Raw genomic sequence first — 17,839 nt, 5'->3', positions numbered from 1 at the left:
GAAAATGGTGATTTTTATAATCACAAAACAGCTTAAAATTGGATCTTATAATCAAGGCAAACAATTAATCAATCTTAGTATACATTATATACACATGTGTAAGTATATGTGTAATTTTACTTTTACTCGTACTTTTGATACTAAAGTACAGTTCATACCAGATACTTTAAGACTTTTGCTGAAGTACTATTAGTATGGATGACTTTCACTTTTACAAAAGTAATATTAACACAATATCTTTACTTTTATTCAAGTATAATTTCTGGGTACTTTTGCAACACTGGTTATTTTTGATCATATATATATATTGTTAGTCAATATTCATGGTGCTGTAAAGAAAAACTCATCATTTCCTCTGTAGAAAACAAAAAGATTTGTTTAGACTTATTTTAATTTTGTTTTTATCATAGCCCTATATTTCTTACTGTATTTTATATAGATCTTTTAAATGTACAATCTACCGTTGTTCTTGTTATTATTCTTATTATATTATGTTTCATAAACTTTTTTAAATCAAATTTTATGTGCAATATTTAATTTTATTGCTATTATAATCTTTAATGCTTGTTCCTATCTTTTCATTAACTACTCAGTTAGTTGCATCTGGTCTTTATTAGTCTTTAAACTCGTTTTTAAGCCATGCTTTATTTATTCAATCACTTGTGAATCACTGTGAACTGTTTGAAATGTGCTTTATAAATAAAGTTTGATTGAAAATCAACATACAATAACTTCTCCTCAGGATCAGAGTATAAAACTGATGGGACAAAAATCATAAAAGCGTCCAAACTAAAATCATTAAACCTTTACAGGACGCGTGTGAGTGAACAGTCGCTACATGCTGGAGGTGCAGGTGCGCTTTCAACCAGCAGTGGCTGCGTTCCCGTCCCTCGGCGGTGCTGCTGACCCGCAGATCTCACAGTGCCTGGATAGGGGCTGCCTCTCTGCACGGCCGTGCCTGTTAGCACGTTGACACACAGGAGCTGGAGTGGAAGCGGTACAGGACGCGGCCCCGTCTCACGATCGCAGCGGTAGTAGCAGCAGCCAGCAGCTGTCATGTGAATCAGCTGGACGAACAAGGAAGGGGATAAACAACAACACGAACCCGTCTTTCTCTATCGAGGTAAAAAAAAACACTCAAGTTGTACACTATCACGGAAACGACGCGCTGTATACCGTCTCAAATTGTGACCTGTAGCTAGTATTGTGCCGGTTTGTCACAGAGCAGCGTGCATTTCGTGAGTCTTGTGCAGAATTAGCCGAGCTATCAACAGCTAACCGCTAGCTCTGCCAGCCAGATAAGTTGGCACGCGTTTATGCCAGTGTGCATCTCGCACCGTGTGCTTTGTCATTGTTCGTCTATCTACTGCTAAACTTGTAGCATATCGATACATAACACATACACTAGATAGATATCACACATTATCATCTGTGCCACACAAAGTCACACCGCTAAGTAGCCACGGGCCTATCTGCAGCCACCTTGCGAGGGACATTTAAACCCCATTGACTCGTGCAGTAAAGAAGTTAGCTAATGTGGTAGCTAGCTAGGTTAGCTTAATTATTAGCAGTGCCTTCCTCGTCCTAACTACTATCGTCAAAGTGCTTTTGAGACCGGTCCCATGAACACATATCAGATTCGAGTTAAAGAGCACCGACTGAGTCAACCATCTAAATATGTGTTAGCTTATCAGCTGAGCTAGCAAGCCGTGCTAACTGTGCAGCCATTACTTTGCATCATAACAAAACGTAGGCTAGTTGGCTAGTTAGCTGGCTGAGCAGACAACAAAGATATGCCAAGCTACAGACACTCAGGTTGTGTTATAAGCGAAACTATAATTCAGCCGAGATTCATTTGAGGGTTTTTTTTTTTATTTAAACAGGTTTATTTTAATAAATAATAGGCCGAGTTTGCCCCACTAAGGTTACCAACGTTTTGAAATGTTTATTTAAATATCTGAACAAAGAGTAAGGCTTTAAACACATCGTGTATAATCACTGTAGCTGATTTTTTAAAATAAACTTATCCAGCCTGCAAATGCCGGTTACATAACCGGGTCGTACGCCATTGGTTTGCAGTGAAATCGCGGTATGAAGAAATATAAGGTTGCATATTAGAGTAGCGTAACTCAGGGGGTAAATGATCCTTTGTCTGAATGCACCCAGTAAAGTCAGAGTTGGGAGTGGGATGGGTGGATGGGACAAAAATCTGAAAAGGGTTGTTGGCATCAGCAAGGATCAAAGGATCAAATCGACATTTGTTGAATCTCTGCCTCCATCTAGTGGTGAACGTGTCACCAGCACACACAGCTGATGCCTTTCAAATCCAGTTAGACACCTGTAAATGACTTTCGTTGGCACACATGTTGTCATGTTTAAAATAAAATGCATGACAAGAAATGAGAAATAATAGACAAAGAGAAAATGAATATAGACACTTGTGTAAAATATGTTACATTCGCACTAGTAATGTAATGATTCAATGCAACAGGTGAAATGGCTGATTAAAAGCAGCGATCTTGTTATTAGTTTGGATTTAATTCTGTCATAATACACTCAACAACCCAAAACAACTGGGACACTAAGTTAATTAACAACCATCAAGAGTTCCAACAAACCAATATTTATTAATTTTCACATGTTTTCCTTTGGCCAGACTTTTAAATCTATTACAGTATCTAAAACATCTATTCACCATCTGAATGGGGGATATTATACCGTTTAAAACAGATTTAGCAGATTCTGTATTTGGCCTGTTTCATTCTCTCACTTTTACATTTTATAGGTTTAAACCTTTCTGTCCAAATTTATCATGAAACTATAAAACTATATAAATGATTTTTATTATTATTATTATTATTGTTAGCAAATATTATCGGCTGATAATGGCCTGTCACAGGTATTTCGGTATTGATGCATATGTTGTCCGACTTTGTGCTGATATGAAAACTTTTTTCCTAACAGAACATAATGTAGAAAAAGATATTTGGGGTAAATTCTGATTATTAAATTCCAAATGAGGTTTACTGTTTCAAAACACTGATGTCATTTTGCAAAATAAAGTTTTTGTCAGACTGAAATATCCTGCTGTTTAATAACCACATTTGAGGGATCATTGCAAAGAGATGTGTGTTAATGTATATGTTATATACATATACAGTATGTATTCTATATATTAAGAAGAATCAGCCAATATATCGATATTGGGATTTTTTGCTCCCTCATATCAGTATTGGCATCTGCCCCAAAGATCGAGTATCAGTCGGGCTCTAGTAGTCATTATTTACCTTCCTCCACATGGTTAACAAGGTGATCAATACAGTTTTACCAGACCTATTTTCTGTCCCCTTTACAATTAAATACCAATTATAAAATATGTTAATGTTTTTGTTTTTCCCCCAGGTCACATCTGGTGAGGCGGCAGGATGGCGGGAGCAGAGGTGTTCACCCCTGCGAACCCCTCCTGCAAGATTATGACCTTCAGGCCCACCATGGAAGAGTTCAAGGACTTCAACCAGTATCTGGCTTACATGGAGTCTCAGGGTGCACACCGTGCAGGGCTGGCTAAGGTAGGTAGCATTTCAACTTTGACAAAGTTCCAAGTTGAGGATCACAGTGATAGAAATGAAATATAAATAAATAAATAATCAGCTAGTGGCCCTTTTGAGCATGGCGGGTTAACTACTGCTTATTCCCAACGATGTAATGTGAATCATTATTGTACAAAGTGACTCTGCTCCTGCTTTATATTCAACAGCAGTCATTTCCTCCTCCGTTTGTCCCTTAGGTGATTCCCCCTAAAGGCTGGAAGCCCCGTCGTACCTATGATGACATTGATGATCTGATGATTGATGCTCCCATCCAGCAAATGGTGGCCGGTCAATCGGGGCTATTCACTCAATATAACATCCAGAAGAAGCCTCTTAGTGTGCAGGAGTTCAGGCGATTAGCTAACAGTGACATGTGAGTACTATGGAGTCATTTAATTGTTTTCAGTGCCTTATCGATTCTTTTAGGGAGGAAGACGGTGCTTACACATACATAGATCACAGTCTTGCTAGAGCAGGAATCTAGTTTTTCTAGTCCACAGGGTACATGACTGATATATTACACTATTGTTAAACCAGTATAATTTTAGCTTACATGATAATCTCTAGAAGACCTTCATTAATGTGTGGGTTTCCAGATGAGTGGTTAAAAAGTGCAAGAGCAATATTTGCTTAGGCTATAAAGTGTAGCTGATAATCATTATGTGCTTAGAAGGTCTTCATTCTTTGATTATAGAGGGCTTTTCACACTACTGAATTTAATGGTTTTCTCTTCTAAAGGTACTGTACACCTCGCTACCTGAATTACGAAGACCTTGAGAGGAAATACTGGAAGAACCTCACCTTTGTTTCACCCATTTATGGTGCTGATGTCAGTGGCAGCCTTTATGATGAGGTAGATGGCTTTTCCTCCGCTTTTGTTGCTTTCTTTCTGTTTGTGTTCCCTTATTTCTATACGTGTGTTTATTTTCGTCACCTGTTACTCAATGCCGATATGTTTGTTTCGCTTTCATTCATTTCTTTAGAGGGTCTTTTTTTCTTTATTGGCTCTCCCAGTAGGAGACATGATAATGGAAATCACTTTGGTGGATTTTACATAAACTTAGTTCACCTGAATCTTGTAATTTTGGCTGGCTAAATTTGGCTTTAGATTGGATTTTTGCAATGAAAATAAAAACTAAAATAAAATGTATTAATCTTATTTTTTTGCCCCCAATTCTACTCCGAGTGATTTTAAGCTCCTCCAAATCCAGCGTGAGGACACACAAATGGACTGGAAGCAACATGTAGACTACACTAACTCTGGAATTTTTCCATATAACTACAAAAAAAAATCGTATGCCACTTTAAATACATACGAACAAGTTAAATAATAAAGATTTTACTCAAAGCTACTTTAATAGTGTGAATCAGATCCGATCTGTTATTCAGAAATTGTCCTTCATAACAGGTTCAGAGTGCACACTTTACCCAAAGTAGACCTATATTAAATACAATTTAAAAAAAAAACAGCTTTAGATAATTTGATAGGAAAATGTAGCCTTCATCGCAGCAAGTGTTCTATGTGTTGTATAGTTGCTGTAAAAAGATGAGTGTCGGTGTGGCAGGAAGCTTGAACAACCTTTCATACCTTGCTCAAAGAAAACAGGGCACTGAAGTTCAAATCCAGTTTTCAAACCCAAGCAACCATTTTTCAACTGCAACACTATAGAGGCTTGGTACACTTAACATTTGTCACTTAATAGAAGCAGCGTGACTGTATTCACCCCAACGTGGCACTGCTTGCGTTGCTCACTGCTCCCACTCTCTAAAAGTGGATGTGATTTTTTCTTGTTTCACCTTTTACTTGCGTACAGTGCCTCTTGTTAGGTAATGGTCCTAGTTTTTAGCGGAGAGTGGGAGATTTGACAGCTGGCCAACCTGGAGTACAGACAGTTAAATTATACTTTTATATAGCTGATACTGATTGGATTAAAAAATACCATTCTGAACCAGATTACCAATCTGCAGGATTGGTTTTGGGCATCCCTAAACCCGTCTCACTGCTGTTTCTATTGTTCTAGGATGTGGAAGAGTGGAACATTGGCCACCTGAACTCTATCTTGGATGTTATCGAAGAGGACTGCGGTGTGTCCATCCAGGGAGTTAACACTCCATATCTCTACTTTGGGATGTGGAAGACAACCTTTTCCTGGCACACTGAAGATATGGACCTGTACAGCATCAACTACCTCCACTTTGGAGAGCCCAAGTCCTGGTTAGTGCGGGACGGGGGATAAACACAGAATGACGCAACAATTGTGCGACATAATGTTATCTGTTACAGCACCACAAAAACAGCCATAAAAGTAATCACAATGTTGAATCAACACCTCCATATTACAATGAAAATTGACTGTATTATCTTCATTATGGAGTTTCAGTGATTAATCAATTAGTTGTTAATTATTAATCCCAAATATTTTGATAGTGGATTCATCAGTTTGAGTAATTTTTTAAGAAAAACAAATCAACTTCTCTGATTTCTTGTTCTTAAATGTGATTTATTTTCTGATTTATTTACTCCTCTATGACATTCAACTGACATTTGAGGGCGTCATCTGACATTTTCCACCATTTTCTGACATTTTTGGACCAAACAACTGATTGATTAACCTAGAAAATAATCAACAGATTAACCAGCAATGAAAATAATTCTAAGTTGCAAATCTACTTTAAGTATTTGTGGGGTAGCAGGACTAGATATAGACTTACTTACTTACTTTTATGTTCACATCCTCTTACTTTTCTGTGGGTGCCAATGATGCTTGTTGCCATAGATACCCTTAATTGCTCTAACACTGAAAGTTAAGTACAGTTAACTGGAATTAATGGAGGTGTCACCCTGTCGAATTTTTTTCTTCTTCCCTTCCCACAGGACTAAAATGAAAGTAAGCCTTGTAGCGTTTTTCTTGTTACCCTGACTATTTAACCTTTTTAAAGTTTTTGCTTTCATAACAGAGGTGTAATTTTTTAAATGGCAAGCGTCGTGTCAAATCAAATCGAATAAAATCATTAGTTGTGTAGTTAAGTCGGTGTGCAGGCAGTTGGAGTAATGCAACAGTATTTAGTCTATCATTCGCTAAATCTAACTGCTTCAGTGTTTTTATATGTGGTGCACATTGACATAATAGCTCTCCCATTTTAGGATCTATTGATTTTAATTCTACTAATTCTATCTTTTGTTAGGACTGACTTATTTCTGATCCCGTCAGTTGTTCAGTGTGGCATCTTAAGGACATTTGAGGCAGAATATACAGCACAGTAAATGTGGCAAACATCTACAGATGTCCTTTTCATATCCATATTTGCCTCAGGTCTGCAAAATCCATCTTTTGCACTCTCCATTTAGATCTTTCTCATGATTAAAGTAGATTTAAATGGTGAATCACATAGATCATCATAGCTTTTATTCAATTAACCCAACCATTCTGTTGCATACAGCTTTGGGGTTTAGTTCCCTTGGCGCACGTTTGCACACTGACGAGATGGTTACCTGCAATAAGTGACTGAGTGTACTTTGGGTAACGTCAAAATACTCGTGAGAATAGAAAAGGTACAACATATGGAGCAGAAGGGACTAGATGAAGCATCCATGGATGTGAAATTTCTACGGGGCTTTGTTATTCTCCAAGGGCAAAAGCATATGGCTCGATTTCTTGGAAGCTATCATGCTTCAAGGTAAAATTGAAGTTAACCAGTCAATCAAATACTCTACATTAATTCAGTAAATTTAACACAATGTAAACAATGTAAACAACCAGCTTACTAGTTCTATGCCAGTCACATGTTCCCAATCTTGTAACTCCACACTGTGTGCATTGATGACACTTGATTTCTATATCTGTATCTTGCTGTAACATTAACTCACCCCACAAACGGTAAATCGTCAAATTAGCCTCTGTCAGATGTGTTTGGTCCAGGCGGCTGAGCCTGGTTGTGTTTCCTCCTTGCCCGGCTCTGATGCTTATTCCTCAAAACCTCCTCCTTCTGGTGGTCCAAAGCTCCCGTGCTAGTTAGCAGCTACAGTTCGCAGCAGTTTGCGACGTCCATTTTGCAAAAGAAACAGCCCGTGTTGCGACCGTCCTCTAGACTCTTTCGTCTCGGCCCTAATGACAAGGCGCAGCTCTGGAATATAGTGTGAGGCGTTCTTTTTTTCTGTGAGACCGAGACCTCTTCTCTACGATTATGCCACTGCACATATCATTTTTCCCAACTTAGAAAATTGGATTTAGTGTTAAGTTACTAGACTTGATTTCCATCAATAGATACAAAATGATCGTACATTCAAGTCAGCACACTATCTTGTTTGAATTTCATAAAAATTCGGTATCAACTAGAGCAAATGGTAACATGATCAAGTCAGTTGCAGCATGTGTCTCGCACTGGTCTAATTAGTATTAGTCAAAGCATATACGTTCTTTAATAGAAAAGGAGCTGTTTTTTAAGGCGGTTCAGGTTGTAATGACATCGTGAAAGAAGAGGTGAAGAATGCAGGTAGATCAAAATGGAGTTTGCTTTTTATTTCTTTGTCAGCTTGGCTTGTTCCATTTCTCTTTCCCTCTTGCCCTGGAGGGAGTTCTGCTCATTAGAGCAGTGAGCCCTGCAACCCCACAGGGATCAGTGTCACAGCCAGACAGTGACACACATATACACAAGAACACAGACACACACACACACACACACACACACACACACACACACACACACACACACACACACACACACAACGAGCAGCCTAATGCGGCAAGTACCCACACACATCCATACCCTTATCATCTAGCACACACCACACACGCTCACACACTGACATACACTCTTTCATCTTGCTGCTATTTTGACATCTCGTCCCTGGAGGGGGAGCGGCTTAAAGATTCAACTCTCTCTCTCCCCACTCCTCAATCCCCTCCAACTCCCTGTGTCACCTTTACCTGAGGTTGCCTCTCCCTCTCACCCTGTCTGTCACTGCTCTGTTAAGCTGACAGGTGATATGATGATAGAAATGCCACAGACCTGAGGGCGGATGGTGCTAGTCAAATGGAATGCCTTGTCAGACCTTGAGGGAATTCTGTCACGCTGCTGAGGTTTCTCTACCGGGAACTTTGGGAACAGTTTAAATTCGGATTGTGCCAGCAGTGTGATGTAAGAAAATGCAGAATAAGGTCGAAGTAAGATTCTCTTCACGGCAATTAGTGATGATTATTTTGTCCCTGTCAGAGACAGAACTAGGCTCCATATTTTAAATTCATTATTATTATTATTACGCAGACAAATTACAAGCTTCTTGATCATGTAGTATCAACATTTGCATTTAAAAAAGCTAGTGGCAGGTTATTAGAGGGTTTTAACAGTGAATTTGAATATACATTTATCACAAGGGATTACTGTGTTTCTGTGTGTTGTAATTTTGATGAGTTTATCAATAGTGCGGTGCTGGAAAGGGTCTATCAGCCTTCTTGCATTTATTCATTTATCCACCACTTGATGGCAGTCTGCAACCATCAGAGTATGATACATTCCAGGCATAATACACAAAACATGTTTAGAATATTTGCATACACAGTCAAAAATAATATCTATCTGTTGTCTCCTAACAGGTACGCCATACCCCCTGAGCACGGGAAGAGACTGGAGCGTCTGGCCACAGGTAAAAAGAAAGGATAATTTATATTCTCTTTGTATTCTCTGTCTAAATGGAGGCGAGAGAGGTAATTAAATAATTATTAAATAACAATCGCAGCATACAGAAGCAGGTCTGCATTAAACAACAAAGTACAGCACATAAATTAAACTCGGCAACGAGAGGGCACGAGAGGTAATGGCGCAGCTTAAGATGCAGAATGCTAATGAGCTCTGAACACAAACAAGCAAAAAGTGCTACTAGTAGAGATGTAAAGTGGACAAAGATGCTTAATGTATCGACAAACCACTTTAGGAAAATCCATACTGTAAGGCAATAGTGGAGTAAATGAACCGTAGTGCATATGATTACATTTACAACTAAATAAATGGTAAAGTGTTTCAAGTGAAGAATCTTAATTCATGCCTACATAGGTAAGACCCTAAAAATTTGATGTAAAATGAGGCAATTGGATCTAAGCCTGCAATGCTGATTGAATAACCACCAATTCACAGTAAATATGCTCAGTTGTTACAGCCATCCAGTTAACAAAGTGATGAGCAGGTGATCTACAACAAAGCTTGATTAATCAATTAGCTGGTTGACAGAGATTTAAGTGCTGACTGTTTTGTTGTTTGAATTGTTGATTTTTCAGGTAAAAATGCAAAACTTTTCCTTGTTGAATTCTCAGATGAATCTCACTGTCGTCTATAAAGGTTCAAGATAGTATAACCACAAATCTTAAGAAAGCCAAGTTAGCTGTGTTGTTAGGTGTGTTTTTCATGTATGTCTTATATTTTGGTTGGCTTAGACTTTATGTTAATGGCGTGTGTATGTGCGCGTTTCTGTCAGGTTTCTTTCCCAACAGCTTCAAGGGGTGTGAGGCTTTTCTTCGTCACAAGATGACTCTAATCTCTCCCTCTATACTGAAGAAGTATGGCATTCCCTTTGATAAGGTATGCTCTCACCCCCTGTGAAAAACGACTCTGTCCTCCTTCTTGCCGTTTATGCTCCTTTTTATTTACCAACTTTCTTAAAACAGCTTTTCTTGCCACTGAAATTAGCAGTGCTCATTTTGACTGATTGTAGAAATCTGCAGTGGTTTATTTTGGTTCTTTTGCTTGCAAATCTTTAGAAACCCAAAAGTTTCCACTTCAGTGTTGTCATCATTTGTCTGCTAAATGCTTATGAAGTTATATCTCTGCCTGTCTTTCTTCCCTCCCTAGATTACTCAGGAAGCTGGAGAGTTCATGATCACCTTCCCTTATGGCTATCATGCTGGCTTCAATCATGGCTTCAACTGTGCGGAGTCCACCAACTTTGCCACTGTGCGCTGGATAGACTATGGAAAAGTGGCCACACAGGTAACATTCAGTTCAATTTTCCCTTAAAATTGTGCACCACTTCATGTCTTTTAAAAGGCTGACAAAGAAGTGTCCCGGATTTCAATACAGTTAATTCCATTTTAAGTAATGGTCATACCGTGTCAAACTGAACAGAATGGATTGTAATTTAGGCTTAATGGTGAACACTGCAAGGTGTCTTCATGTTTTAGCATAGCAGAGAGATTATTCTGTCCTCCTTCTCTTTCTTTCCTCTAGTGCACATGTAGCAGAGACATGGTGAAGATATCCATGGAACCCTTTGTTAAACGTTTCCAACCTGACCGCTACCCTAACTGGATGCTGGGCAAAGATTCTGCACCTCTTGACCACACACATGCCACTCCCAGTTCAACACCCGAGCTGCAGAGCTGGTTGCAGAGGCGGCGCAAGACCAAACCTGCTAATAAAGGGTACTGTACTGGAATAGGATTGCTACTAAAAGTACATTTATAATATAAAATGATTAATATAAACAGTCTTTTTGGATGTTAATAAAGACAGGCTAATTTCATTTTGTAATCAGGAAAGAACATTTATTTAGAAGCAATTACAAATCCTAAGCATGCGATTGTGTTGATGATGAAGACTTGGTGGCTCAGATGGTGGCCACCATTGGCTAGTGGCCTAATGTATGTGGCCAGAAATATTTGACAGCTACAAAAGCCAAATGCCCTTGTCTCGTAAGTCACAAAATTCCACACTTGCTCTCATTGCTTATGAGTATTAATCAGGGTGTCCTCTTTCCTCTCCTCTTTCTCGCTTCCTACAGCAGCAGTCACTCTCGTATGCGCTCCAAGCGCCTCCGAACCACAGAGGAGCCTGTTGACCTGGATGGCAGCTCAGCATTGAGCAGCAGCAAGAGGAAAGGTCTGGGTGGTCCGCCTGGGCCCAAGGTGCGAAGGTCTGTGGCAGGGACAACCAGCAGGGAGGATGAGAAGGAGAAGAAAAAGGAGCCTGACTCAAAGCACAACCAGAATCAGAACTCTGTCCAGCTTCCTGGTAAGAGACTGACACTGTCACTGGAAGCTATTTGCGACTTAAGATATCACTTTGATCTGAAGAGGGCTGAAAACTGGCCTGGTAGGAAGTGTACACTATGTGTGTGTGTGTGATTTCTCTCAACTGAGAGTTATAAAAATATTGTTGCAGTCCTTGTTTACCTGATGATAGATTTTTCTTCAACAGGTCCTTGCAGACAGATGTGTGTGGTCAAGGTAAATCGTGTAGAGAGTAACAGTTTGGGATTTTCCAAGAAGGAGCCATCCCATAATTCTCCCTGCATCCCCTTTCCCTCCCCTGCCTCACCGGTGAAGGACGACCTAAAGGCAGAGACGGACACTCATGTTGACCCTCATCACCTCTCAGGATCAGGGGTCACGAGCAGGACTCCTGAAGGACTCAGACAATGGCCTGAGGCCACCCAGATGCATCCTGGAAATAATGAGCCAAGGTGTTGTACTCCTGAACCACAACACCTCGCAACTTCTCAGGACTGCTCTATCAGGGTCCCTCCCCTGGAGGACAACAAACATTCATCTTCCCACATAACAAGCACTTCTGTTGTGACCGAGACAAGCTTGTGTCCTCCTGACTCAAAAACTCAGACAGCTAGTTCCTCATGTAGAGAAGACACTTTAAGCCTAACACCAAACACTGACAGCAGCATGGACACAGGTGCTGAGAAATACACTAAGAGCACTGCTAAAGCAGATAAAATGGACACAGTTTGTGATCCAAAACATATCAATCCACACTCCACTACAGAAGCACTTTATGATCTCAAAACTGAGCCAGTAGAGGGGGATAGTAACACATCATGTGGCTCCTTCTACCCTTCAGGACACAATTGCAGTTTAGAAAAAAGCAGCACTGAGGAAAATCTTCCCCCTCCTCTGCTACAGAGGAATGCGGTGGATATGCCACAACTCACTCCAGAGCCAGAAGATAAGGTTGGAATCTGCCCTCTGCCACCTGTACTGACACAAGAGATGCCCTCCCTCACCCCGGCAAATGATGGGATAACTGAGGTCCCAAAAACAACTTTGTGCTGTCACCAGGTTGCACCTGTCCTTCAACGGGAGACGCCAACTGGCTCGCCGTCCTCACAAGAAGCCAAACAGGAAGAGGGCGAAACTGACTCAATGTCAAAAGAACCCCTCACTGTAGAACATGCCAACAACTGGCATTTAGATTCTGCGTATAATTGTGAAGGGGCAGCGGTGTCTGGTTTAGAAGGAAACACGGCTCATTTAACTGCCAGTGCTCTGCACAAAATAACATCTGGTGGTGTCCATGAAATGCTAATAATGCCAGAAATTGCTGCAGAAAATGATCGCACAAAGCTGGAAAATGTTACTACTGGACAGAGCGATGCCTCCCCTTGCCAGCTAGTTCAGAACCCTGCACGGCAAACAGAGCAGCAATACGGCCTAGCAGAGTTAGCAAGTAACGTTAACTCAGAGGACTCAGCTCAGAGAGACTGTGTGTTGAGTCTAAGTACTGCTGGTTCTCTTTTAACTGGTACCTCAAACAATAATCCCCCAGCCCATTCCCCTCCTTTATGCACTCACACTGACAGTCACCCAGCATTACAACTCCACCACAACACTACATACTCCCCCTCACATTGTACTTCCCAGAACCCATACATGGAGCCCAAACCTTTCTCCAGCAGCATCTGGAAAAACTTAAATTCCCAGAGTTCTGCAGTACTCATCCAGAGTCTGAACCCTGAACTCCCTTCTGACTTCACCCACGACCCCCTACCTTACACCATGTGGACTGAGCCTCAGTGCAAACAGGTCACAGACCTGGAGGACCCAGAACAAGACCTCCGTGAGTCAGTGAACCAGGAGGAGGATGGTGGGCCTCTCACCTGGGCCCAGCTCGAGCCCACCTCGCTAGTTTCAGTCGGTGCTGTCGAGCCCCTGGGGCTTTGTGGAGATTATGAGCTCCATAGAGGAGAAGCGGATACGTCTGAAGCCCTGTCCTTGTGCAGGGAGCTGGGGAGACAAAGGGAGGCAGAGGAGAGTCTCCACTCAGACACTGCTCTTTCACCTCTCGCAATGGGAGGAGGAGAACAGGACGGTGTGTCCGACATGGAAGAAGGGGGATCTGATGGCGAAGAGGTGGAGCAGCAAAGTAGTGCCAAGGGAGAGAGCAGCAGCGACTCGTCTGAAGAGGAGGAAGAAGAGGAAGAGGAGGAAAATGATACCAGAAACTACGAGTGTTATGAATCAGGCCTGGAACCAGGGGAGGTTTGTGCTGTGAGTGCTCTTTTATACACAGTCATACACAATCATACACATTCAGTCTTTTGCTCAAGTTTTATACAAATGCAGATTATTTGCACTCTAATGCCTCTCAATGATGCCTGTTCCTGCCGCCAGTACCCTGCGCTTTCAGTGAAGAGGACCACTAAGAGCTGGCGTCACCCACTCAGGAAACCTACTGCAAGGGCTGTACCCACTGCAGTCAAACAGCAGGCTGCCAGTGATGATGGTGGGCACACACACTCACACGATCGTCATGCATTACTTGTGAGGACCCTCATTTACATAGAGCAATATCCTAGCCCCTAACACTAACCATCAAAACTAAATGCCCAACCTTAACCTTAACCCTAAAACCATGTCTTAACCATCAAACGGCCTGGCCAAAATGTCCTTTCAATGCTGGTTTGCAGCAAAAAGCTAGTCAAAGATAGAAATAAAAGCACACACTCACACATGCAGTTCACACAGTTTATTGAAAGATATTGTGAAGATTTAGCCTCGAAAATACTCCCACCATTCAGACAGTGACACATGAACTTTCTGTTAGCCAAGAGCCATGCTCATTTCAATAAAAATCCAGGGACATTTCCTGTTGTGGTCAGTGCTGTATTGTGGTTGGCAACAAGCCAGAAACCATGATCATTTGACTTCTGCTGGTTGCATTGCAGTGAAGCAGAATCCTGTTGCTATAACTTTTTGTTTTTAAACCAAAACCCAATTTAAAGCATTCTTGACAAACATTTTTCTTTGTTAAAGGTAGTGTTTCTAGCAAGAAAATCAGCTCAGATGAAATGTTACCTGACATTAATTAATGTCAGGTAACATTTGTGTTACTCCCACAGAGTAGTTTAAAACCATTGAACCATTCCACTGTGCGGTCCCCACTTCCCCCATCTCATTTTTCACATTTAATGTCCCCACCAAATGATTCCTCTGACATCAATGCACGCATAACCCAAACAGATTTAACTCTCAGGCTTACCACAGTAAAATGGCCTCGTGATAGATACTTTATTTGTTTTCGTGGCTACAACAGTGTGGGTGGGAGGGGGCCACAATTAACAACTACTAATGCACATATACACACACGGTCACATTCATCATCTCCACGGTTGTGAAAAAGGATGAATAATTCAGCAGTCATTTTAGTTGTTTATCCCTGGGTAAGAAATGACCATGAAATGACCATGGCTGTGAGAGGCATATTTTATGATGATGAGGGTTCTTAATCATTTTGGGTCGTTTCATGAACAGAGATTGTTTAAGGAGATTGTCACCACTGTGGTTGGATTAGATCTGACTTAGCAGCAGGTCTATTAATACTGCTGAAGTCAATTGTGAGAATGATGCATGCTGCCGTTTTGATATTCAGGTCACACGACTGTCTCAGATTCAGAATAGGCTTAATTAACAAACTAGCAAAGACAGAGGTCTGCACTCTGTTTTGCATGAATCATCATTTGGGTGAAAGAGGCACCAGTTGAATAGATAAGTGATTGCAGTCTTGTGAGGCTTTGTTTTGTCTCCACTTAGAGCCCCCTGAAGCAAACCTGGCAGAAGAGGAGGAGCAGGAAATGGAAGCGTGGGCGAAGCCCCTCATCTACCTTTGGCAGAACAGGAAGAGCTGCTTCACAGCAGAGAGGGAGTACAATGCACATGCTGCCACCATGCAGCCATACTGCGCGGTGTGCACACTCTTCATGCCCTATTATCAGGTAAAGGAGAGTTCAACAAAAATATATAAGCAGTGTCATTGGGTGGCTGCTTGTATCCATAATGCATTACAGTTTTCATTGGCACCTGTATGTATTGCAGACTTGAGCACACTGTATAGATAGGACTACCACCAAGCTGAGGATGGAGAAATCAATATGAGCAGATCACATACAGTTGGCCTCTTTGCTTTCGCCCCTCAAGCCACAATCCTACAGGAATTATTTATGTGGCGTGATTTAACTTTTACCTGTGCTGGTCAGTGATTCTAATCTCATCTGGAACGCATATGTCTTTTTCTTTTTCACCCTGTAATACTTAGAGCCACAAGTACCTATTGTTTTTTGCCAAAATTGCAGGTTAATAAGATTTCTTTATTAAGGTCCACTCTGCAGAGATACTTTGCATACTCAAAATTGTATGTATAAGTTTTATATAAATAGAACTGTGTTTGCTGAGTTTCATCAGCTCAGTGCACAGTGTGAAAACTAAAGGCTGACACACCAGGCCGATGGTTGGTCATAGGGCGTTTTTGTGGTGGTCAGTGAGCATCCATCACGCTGCTTTTTGGCTGATTGAGTATGTAGATTCGGCGACAGCTCATCTGTGAAAGAAATCACTGTGACTGGCTGTTCAGGTAACTGGATCGGTGCACGTAAAGAGAAAAAGAAAGGGAAAAGCCCCTTGGGCCTGTCGCTGTAGTATCCACAATTTCACCCATTTAGCGTGGTTTCATCTCCTTTTCTCCTCTGCTTCTTCACCAGTGCCATTTGCAACTTTTTATCAGACACATTCAACAACCGTTTGTATATCTGCAGAGAGGTTTTTCCTTTCATGCAGGTGCAGAACGCACAAGCTTGTTGACCCTCTGCTGTAATCTTGGCGCTGTTAGGGTGCAGCTTTTTGGCCAAGACACAGGAGACATGAAGCAACACATCACCGCCTTTGATGCAGCTTGTTCCTTGATGTCAGTTTGTTGTGTCAGGGCCTTAAAAAAAGGAATTTGCTAACCTGATCATTCTCTCTGTAACTCATTGATCTGAATCAACAAGTAAAGACCCCTCAAACTAATCAAATGGGTTGTGGTGATGTTAAGTTAGTTGCGATTCTGTCTATGCTGGTCTTTCTTATCGTTTTCTTATTAAAGTAGAGAGCAGAAATAATTACTTGTAAATAATGCTAAAATTGAAAATAATTACTATGCCCGCTGCAGCTTATCTGCGTTATTACAGTTTCCTGTAGTTTTCCTCCAGATAAAATACAAATTACTCCAATTCTTTTTTTTTTTTTTCCAGGCTGAAGACAAAGCAGAGGACAACACGACTCTCGTAGCCACGGACACCTCCAAACCTCCCTCTCCAACGGAGGCCCTGACACGTCCCTGTAGAGGTCTGAGAAGAACCAAGCCCCTGGTCCCAGAGATCTGCTTTTCTTTCCGGGAGCAGAACTGCCCCCCAACTCCCACGAACCCTCTGCTGCAGGAAGATGGCACCTCTCCTCTGCTCTACTGTCAGGGCTGTTGCCTGCAAGTCCATGCAAGTACGTACGCACAGTGAAAGAGCAGTGTGTTCATGTGAGGAGAGTGTTGTGCGTCTCAAGGTAGAAATACTGGTGTTGTGAGTATAGTTTCTAAACCTCATAGCGTCTATTTACCACCTACCTCACCAAGCCACATTGTTTGTTTGACATGTTGTGCTTGTCCCTCTGATGTCATTCTAAGAGGGTCAGTGGGTTTAAGTCCTGACTCACTCTGTTACAATGTTCCACCCCCTCTCTGTTTCCCTTTCTCCCCCTCTCTCTCTCTTTGTGGTTTGCTGTATTTTATTTCCCTCGTCAGCCGAATGAGGGTGAATCCTCTGTCTTCACCACACATACTTCCTGTCCAAAAAGCCCCAAGCGAGTGCAACAAGCCCTCACACAGACTCTTAAAAACCCCCCAGAGCCTTTCTGTTCCCCTGGACATACAGACACGATACACTGTGCTTTATCTCAATCCCTCATTCAAAGACTTTAACAGCTCTAGATCTCTTTTCAAATCCGTACACATTTTGCCAATATCTTAAGCTTTCAGACAGTCCCCTACACACACTTCCAGAAGGTCTCGCGCACCGTCCCGAATCCACAGCTTTAAAATGACATTGCTTCTCCTTAAGTCAGTTTCAATCCCTCACTCTCCTCCCAGTGTTGATCCCACCCCTTTTTTTACTCTGGAGGGTCTAGGTGTTATGTATGTACTGAGTGTGCTTAACTACCATACAC

The 17,839-nt window shown here is 41.4% G+C and overlaps 1 protein-coding gene across 4 annotated transcripts in view; it reads left to right on the top strand.

Moving 5' to 3' along the window:
* The first annotated feature begins 857 nt into the window (after positions 1 to 857).
* Positions 858 to 17,839, top strand: part of kdm4c (lysine (K)-specific demethylase 4C) — a 30,226-nt gene continuing 13,244 nt past the window's right edge. For 3 of the 4 annotated variants that reach the window (XM_073467637.1, XM_073467644.1, XM_073467623.1), the window contains exons 1-14: positions 858 to 1,123; positions 3,403 to 3,569; positions 3,788 to 3,963; positions 4,329 to 4,443; positions 5,612 to 5,805; positions 9,185 to 9,234; positions 10,060 to 10,163; positions 10,434 to 10,571; positions 10,809 to 11,002; positions 11,362 to 11,591; positions 11,778 to 13,858; positions 13,982 to 14,093; positions 15,401 to 15,582; positions 16,876 to 17,119. In XM_073467637.1, the coding sequence (XP_073323738.1) occupies positions 3,426 to 3,569; positions 3,788 to 3,963; positions 4,329 to 4,443; positions 5,612 to 5,805; positions 9,185 to 9,234; positions 10,060 to 10,163; positions 10,434 to 10,571; positions 10,809 to 11,002; positions 11,362 to 11,591; positions 11,778 to 13,858; positions 13,982 to 14,093; positions 15,401 to 15,582; positions 16,876 to 17,119 (3,964 nt within the window). In that variant the 5' untranslated portion in view covers positions 858 to 1,123; positions 3,403 to 3,425. The remainder of the gene's footprint in view (positions 1,124 to 3,402; positions 3,570 to 3,787; positions 3,964 to 4,328; positions 4,444 to 5,611; positions 5,806 to 9,184; positions 9,235 to 10,059; positions 10,164 to 10,433; positions 10,572 to 10,808; positions 11,003 to 11,361; positions 11,592 to 11,777; positions 13,859 to 13,981; positions 14,094 to 15,400; positions 15,583 to 16,875; positions 17,120 to 17,839) is intronic. The other variant, XM_073467629.1, reaches the window with a different exon arrangement.

Source organism: Pagrus major, chromosome 1, assembly GCF_040436345.1.
Source record: "Pagrus major chromosome 1, Pma_NU_1.0".
Classification (NCBI taxonomy): Eukaryota; Metazoa; Chordata; class Actinopteri; order Spariformes; family Sparidae; genus Pagrus; species Pagrus major.
The sequence above is the reverse complement of the archived record's forward strand: the minus strand, read 5'-3'. Positions and strand labels throughout refer to the sequence as shown.